This window comes from Castanea sativa, chromosome 9 (genome assembly GCF_040712315.1).
Source record: "Castanea sativa cultivar Marrone di Chiusa Pesio chromosome 9, ASM4071231v1".
NCBI lineage: Eukaryota > Viridiplantae > Streptophyta > Magnoliopsida > Fagales > Fagaceae > Castanea > Castanea sativa.
In genome coordinates this window covers 12,157,328-12,164,966 of record NC_134021.1, presented here as the reverse complement: position 1 = coordinate 12,164,966, position 7,639 = coordinate 12,157,328, and the positions used below count along the sequence as shown (strand labels likewise).

At 33.0% G+C, this 7,639-nt stretch overlaps 1 protein-coding gene across 1 annotated transcript; it reads left to right on the top strand.

Moving 5' to 3' along the window:
• The first annotated feature begins 1,865 nt into the window (after window positions 1–1,865).
• LOC142610976 (cytokinin riboside 5'-monophosphate phosphoribohydrolase LOG7) lies at window positions 1,866–6,931 on the top strand. Its single transcript, XM_075782969.1, has 7 exons — window positions 1,866–2,106; window positions 3,180–3,277; window positions 4,350–4,380; window positions 5,004–5,103; window positions 5,261–5,331; window positions 6,108–6,251; window positions 6,624–6,931. Exons 1-7 carry the CDS (start codon window positions 1,999–2,001, stop codon window positions 6,717–6,719), a joined length of 648 nt encoding a protein of 215 aa, XP_075639084.1. The 5' UTR covers window positions 1,866–1,998; the 3' UTR covers window positions 6,720–6,931.
• Window positions 6,932–7,639: the final 708 nt, after the last annotated feature.

The window sequence follows — 7,639 nt, the reverse complement described above, 5'->3', positions numbered from 1 at the left end:
TACTCCCATTTAAGTCCATGGCTTGTCTGCTGTTTATGCGTTTACCTTTGCCTGTGGATTTGTCTAGTCTTACTGCACGTTCTGTTGCTCATTTTTAACCATTTGTGACGTGAATGAGTCACTGGGTCTTCATTCTTTGCATCTTGCTTCTTCTTCGGGCTGAATATTGCTAGGGTTTGGGCCTTTTCTTCTTTAATTCAACCCCCGTATCCTTTTACTCCTAGTTTGTGGGTCAATTGGTATTCCTACCACGCCACTCCATTGCTTCTGCCATGTTATCACTTGACTTGTGCTTGCTTAGTCTCCTTTGGGCTTGTCATGTACTTTTTCTTTATTTAGTTGACGTTGCCTAGTATTTCTACTGAGTTAATTCTTATACTATCTTGGGCTTCCTTTTGCTAAATCTTTCAGGCTTCCCCAACCCAATTACCATATCCTTTACTTTCAAGGTTTGTTGGCCTTTACACCAACCCCATTTACTAATTCATTTCTTTGAGCTCATCCAACCCATTTTTGTTTGCTTTTCATTTCTTGATTCTCATGAGCTTACTACTTCCTTCTCTGGGCTCCCTTGAGCCCATTTTCTTTCTTTGGAGCCTTTTTACCATTTTATAGGCTTATGGACCATTATTCTTGCCATTCGGGCTTAATTTTTTTTTTCTTACTTTGCTAATTTTTCTTCCTTCTCCCCTTCTATATTGTTGGCTTCTTCTTGTTATTGGGCCTTTTTTGCCAAAGTAGGCATCAACACATAACCGATTCATGATCCGATGCAAGTGATTTTTGGGCTTCATAGCCTTCACTATCTATATTTTAGGTCTTCTACTATTTTAGCATACCTCATGTAAATGCTCTAATGCTATAGACAATGCTTTTCTTAATATTCAGTTTACAATAATTTATAATCAATCATTTATATGAGGAAGCAGTGTCTTGGACACAATAGTTAAGTTGAAAGTTTTTACTGTGATTCACATTTGAGTCTATCACTAACATTATTGTATTATCTATCATTAATAACTTAACACATTATCAAATATGATATATTTTGTATTCTAAAAAAAGAAGATATGTTTTGTGAAAATTATTGTTATTCTAGAGTTACTATGCAATTTATTACCATGATATTTTGTTTGGTATATTTGTTTTCCCAATTTATTTAGTTTATATATATAACATTTAAAATTTTTACATATTTGAATATGTTTATATTTGGAAAAAAAAAATAGATACAATAACTTAGATGTAATGCATTAAGTTTCTCAATTGAATTCAAACATTTGGCTAGATTGACCAATAAGAATAGTATATATTTTTCAAGAATAATTAAATTCAAAACAATAAATGCTTACCTTTATATTAGAACTCATTTCTGTTCAAATTTTTAGGAAGAAGTTTCACACACATATACATTTTTTTTATATATAGAAAATACACATATACAATTATTTTTTTGAGAATCCACGTATATACAATTAGATTAGGTTAGAGTAAAATTTCTACCTTGCATAAAAAATAACAAAAAAGGTCAAAGGTATTTATATAAGTTTTACCCTTTATATTTTTACCTGGCTTATTATTTAATACAAATAAACCAATAAAAATAAAGCAAACCAAAAACACATGGTTAAATGAAATATATTCCAACCGTGGGATGTGGGAACACAATTAATAATTGTCCACAGACCCACTTTCGTCACAAACAACACCATGTTTTCTAACTTTCCATAATCTAAAATAAATTAATATACATTCAACCAAGTGTATCATTTTTTTATTTTTTTATTTTTGGTAATACAAGTGTATCATATTATCCTACATAAAAAAGAAAGTGTAGCATATAACTTACTTGGCCAAGGAGTTAACAAGTCTTGAAAGTGGGTTTGAGAGGATTTTTTTTTTTTTATATATTTAAACAAATACCCACTTTGTTCTCATTCTCAACCTTCCTCCCTTGTTCAAGGAGATCATTATATTCCGAGAGAGAGAGAGAGAGATATGGAAGAGACAAAGTCCAGATTCAATAGGATTTGTGTGTTCTGTGGGAGTAGTTCAGGGAAGAAAGCCAGTTACCAAGAAGCTGCTGTGGAACTTGGAAAGGAACTGGTAACGTTAAAATCTCTCCACCCTCTCTCTCTCTCTCTCTCTCTCTCCCATGGATTTCGCTAAGAGTTTTTCCCAGAAAGATCAGTACTTTATGGAAGTACATGCGTTTATCAACACATTTTTGAACTTCTATTTCTTCTCTGATCCCTTGCTGATTCAAAATGCCATCCGGGTTTTCTATCTCTATCTTCTTTCCTTGTTTTGGTAAATTAGATTCAATGAAGGTGCATTGTCTTGGGACCAAAAAAAGAAAAAAGTTGTTCATCAAGTTGGTGCAATTTCATGGCTTTCTGTCTTCCTGTATATTTGTGTGAATTAGCTTCACATTAATTTTACCTCTTAGTGCATTTATTTCTCTAACCATTTAATTCTTCCCCACAAATTCTTTATTCCCAAGTGAGTGTACTGTATACTATCCAATTCTCCTTATAGAGAGGACTTGGCTTCGAATCCTCTTTCCCTCATTTATTGCAAGAAAAAAAAGTTGGTGTGTTGAAGAAACAATCTTGCCAACGTGGGCTCATGATTGTTGAGGAATTAGGGGAAGGTTTAGGGTTTATGTTTGGCGTGAGAGAGAGAGGTTGAGATTGCTAGCTGTAACCTCACTGTCAGTTGAGCAGCCTTCTTGCATGAATGATCTCTCTCTCTCTCTAGAGTCTCTATGAGTATTATGGTTTTTTATTTTTTATTTAAACCTTGTTAAAATAATAATCTCCTGCTTTTTCCGGGGGAACCAAACGTGCTCCCTTGGTATCATGACTCTTTAAGCGTGTCACAAACCTTGGGTACCTCCACAAGCTTCAATGACCAAAAACCTCCATGATTTTTGTTTATGGGGGGTTTCCTTCAATTATAGTATTTATTATTTTATTTCACTTACACTAGGCTCGGTTTACATTTCAACCGAGGCTTATTATCACTGCTATTATTATTATCTTTTTTATTTTTTCTACTCCTATCTCACTTAGTACCACATAAAAAAAAAAATCTCACTTAGTACTAAATTAATGTTTGTTTTGATGATGGGTTTTGTGACATGTGTTAATGGGTCTGGTTTTCGATGTGTTTTGCAGGTGGAGAGAAGGATTGATTTGGTCTATGGAGGTGGGAGCGTGGGATTGATGGGTCTTGTTTCTCAGGCAGTTCATGATGGTGGGCGCCATGTTCTAGGGTTTGTCTCCCTCTCTCTCTCTCTCTCTCTCTCTCTCTCTCTTGTCTTGGCGTTCCAATGTCAAGTAAGCAGGAATAGGGAGTTTCAAAGCACGGGCACAGACACGGGAATAACTTGGTATTATAATGTCAAATAAATAGGATTAAGGAGTTTAATCCTAAGAAGCACAAAAACGAATACGGCATGAGTAATTATTTGGAAAATTATAACATAAAACCTTTTAAAGCTTAAACATAATAAGGAGAAAACCAAGACACTTGATATATAAATATAACAGAACAGTACTTGAAATGGTTTTTATTGTCAAAAGATGGACATTATTTCTCTTCCCATGACTGCCACTCTTTGTTTTCTTTGCAAGCTATTTGCTTTCTCTCAAATTCTTAAAAGCATGCACGTTTTCCCAATTTACTATGAATTGGGTTCTCCAACCATCTTGAGGCAGACATTATGGGATCAAATGCTGGGCCAGATAATAAAATGGACATTCACTTTTCTTGTCTTTTCTTTTCCTTTGAACAAACTGGCCACATTTTGGAGGGTTGTATAACATAATAATACCCTGACCAAATGAAAATCATAGTTTCAATGCACAGAATGCTAGTTTGTCTTAAGTGTACACAGCAGAATCTAAAAGTGTGCGTTTTTACTAATGTTTCGGAGGCTTTTTGAACAGCTTTGATCAGTTGTATAAAGTTGTATGCCTTTTAGTCCTTGCAGTGTCAGCACACTCGGACTTAAAGTTAAAAAGATTGAGATAGAAAGGTATTAGAAAGTATGAGAAGTTGAGAACTTTTGGACACATTGATTTGAGAATTGCTTTTGTTTCCTTTTAATAAAAGTATCAGTAACTGTCTCTAATGGACCGTCCTGCTCATCTCAGTATCATTGGCCTATGTTATTCTTTATTTTTAAGGGGTGCACAGATCAGTCTGAGTTTTCAAGTTGTTCCAAAATAATATTTAGGGTAGTGGTTATTTAATAATAATAATAATAATAATAATAATGAGAAATGCTATGTTGGAATGGTACTGATTTATGTTGTGGGTTTCTTTTTTCTTTTTTTTTGCAGAGTTATTCCAAGGAGTCTAATGCCTAGGGAGGTACATTAATACACTCCTAGCAAATCTTTACATATGCAATTTCTTCGTTCTTGATAGTAAATACAGCTTTGTCATTTATGGCAACAAAATTTAATTGGACAATGCCTGATGTGACTAACAAATCAAATGCTATCTTCATTTTCTATCATTCTTTAAAATCCAAGGCTTATGACGACACTAGTGGCTACTGAGGTGTAATTGCGCATTGTGTGTTAATTACTACCTTGGTATTGTGTTATTTTTTTCATTTAATTCCAAGCAATACTATTTTTAAATTGGTTTGACGTTTATTGGTTCTTATTCAAATATATTCTTGTTGACATTGTTATTCAAAAATATATTTTTTCCTCTAATAGAGAAAAATATAAATTAATTTAAATATATCTCTTGTGGGCTTTAGGTCCAAGATCGAATACTCCTACTTTTTTTAATTTGATAATCTTATTATCAGTGGGGAAAATGGATTCGAACTGTGGCTCTCTTTCTTAAGGAGATCAACCAATGTTGTTTAGTTACAAAACTCTAGAAAATACCCATACTTTCTCTATAAAAAAAAAGTGATATTCAGCATCTTAAGTTGGTGATATTGTGATATTAATATTACATGTTATCAATTGTTGCAGATAACTGGTGAAACAGTTGGAGAAGTGAGAGCTGTATCTGATATGCACCAAAGGAAAGCTGAGATGGCTCGTCAAGCTGATGCATTCATTGCCCTCCCTGGTATGTATGATTTTCTATTCATTTTTTTAATGGAATCCCATGGTATGAATTGATCCTCAAATCAGTGTGTGTAACCTATTTGGAATATAATAGATAGTCTCAGTCACATGCTATATCTTATGTTAGAAGATTGATCGTGTATATCACATAATCTCAGGTGGATACGGCACAATGGAAGAGTTGCTGGAAGTCATTACGTGGGCTCAACTTGGAATTCACCACAAACCCGTAAGAAAAGTTTCCTTCCGTTCCTCGTGTTATTAAAGGTCAAGATTTTTACAAAACAACTTTGACCAGAGAATTTTCACCACAAAAGTATAATGAAGATATTGAGTAAAATATATAATATAAAGCTAATACAATTGCGGTCAAGTTAATATTGAAACAAATACGTCTTTTATATATATTGTTTGCATTAAATAGCTCTTGTTGCTGCCTTCACATGATAACATGCTTTATGACTAACTTATTAATTTTCTAGATTCACATCAAAATAGTTTTTATTTGTCCCCACGTTTTATGGTCCTATTATGCAAGCATGATTTGTTATGTTTCTTGAGTACACGACTCTTTATGGTGTGGCAAAGTTGAATTTGATATTGGACAATTCAATAAGAGATCTCTTATTGAATCAATGGCGATGGATATATAAGAAAAAAGCTAGTTTACAAAATGAGAATCAATGCATGTGGTACTTAATTTGGATTCACATGGAAAAGATAGCACAAGATTTGGCATTTAGAAGAGTCATGGTTCTTCATGATTTGGAAATTTTAGTGGGGGAAGAGGATCTCCGTTTGAATGGGAAAAAAGGTTCTCTCATATAGTATAAAAATAATAAATAGAGAGAAAAAAAAATTAAAGAACGATAGAATTGTTGGTCAAAAGAAGTTGTTTGTCTATGTTTTTGGTCACAAAATAAAATATTGTTAATATTAGAGATGTTTCGAGTTTGATATTATAATCTATTCTCTCTCACTAATTTTAAGACAATATATTTGCAGGTGGGGCTTTTAAATGTGGATGGGTTCTATAATTCCTTGTTGTCTTTCATAGACAAGGCCGTTGATGAAGGCTTTATCTCGCCAACCGCACGTCGCATTATCGTGTCTGCACCGACTGCCAAACAATTGGTCATAGCACTTGAGGTAAATATAGCTGCTCTTCTCAACATTGTATGACTTAAACATCAGCAAAAATGCCAAAAAGTGACTCCTTTGAAGACTGAACAAAGCTTTCACACCTTGCGGACTAGTTACACGGAAGGGACACGGCTCGGGTCTGGTGCCTCTGCACAGGACACGTGTCCAGTGCACTGATGCGCTGGACACAAGCTCCACCCATGCGGAAAATAGATTGAAATCTAATGCAACAATCTTTCAAGGACTGAGTTTGATCTCAGCTCTTAAGTCAAATATTTTATATAAAAAATATATATATTGCAAGGAATTTTCAGAAAAATAATAATGCTTTTGGGTTTTTATGGATGTATCATTTTTTTTTTTTTTCTTTTGTACCAGGAATATGTTCCAGAACATGATGAGATAACATCGAAGCTGGTTTGGGAAGGAGTGGATAGACTAAATTATGTGCCTGAATCAGGGGTTGCTACGTGATATCTGTTTGAATCAGAATCTTACCAGGCTTTTTTGAGTTACGCAAACCTAGTATATACGGTTATACGGTTTACAAAACCGTACAAGCACGCATCTTTTGGGGGTGTCTTTTTTTTTTTTTTTTTTGGCATATATACAAGTTTGAAGGGAAAGCGAAAATACTGTAACTCTTTTGTGGAACTCAAAGAATCAAATTAATTAAGGCCTTTTTTGCTTCTTATCTCATATAGTAGCCTGTATTTCTAGTACTATTTTTTTTTTCATCACATTTTTTTTTTATGGTTTTTGGTCTATATGTATTTAGTTACTTTAATATTTTTAGGAACCCAAATGGTACGACACGAATATACCTTCTCTTAGATCAGTTAAAAAATATATTTTAAATTATAATAAAATATTTTATATATTTTATATATATATATATATATATATATTTTTTATCTGTTACCTATGGGGCAAATCATAATGCTTCTGAGATAGAACTGAACGACTTGTATTTGGAGTTTTCTTGCTGTGTATGGAAGCTGAAGTGTATATTGTTTATGAGAATCCATTTGATATTCACCTATTTAATTACATGAGATCGAGCTAGCGAGCTTGTACTTAGAGCATTCACAATAGAAAAAATAAAGTTTATTTGTGATATGGATACTGTTCAAACTTATTTGGCAAAATGAGGAGAGAATGTAAATGTCATCTTATTTCATTTTACCATCTTTAAAAGCTATTTTATTAATTGTACCATATCATTTTACAATATACTCAACATCTCAAAATTTTATTATTTTATCATTTTATTAAAATATTATCTTTTAATAGTATCTGTGAGCTAATGGAATGGGAGTCGGTTGGCTAAATATTATAAAAAAAATAAAATTTATTTGTGATATGGGTACTGTTCAAACTTATTTGACAAAATG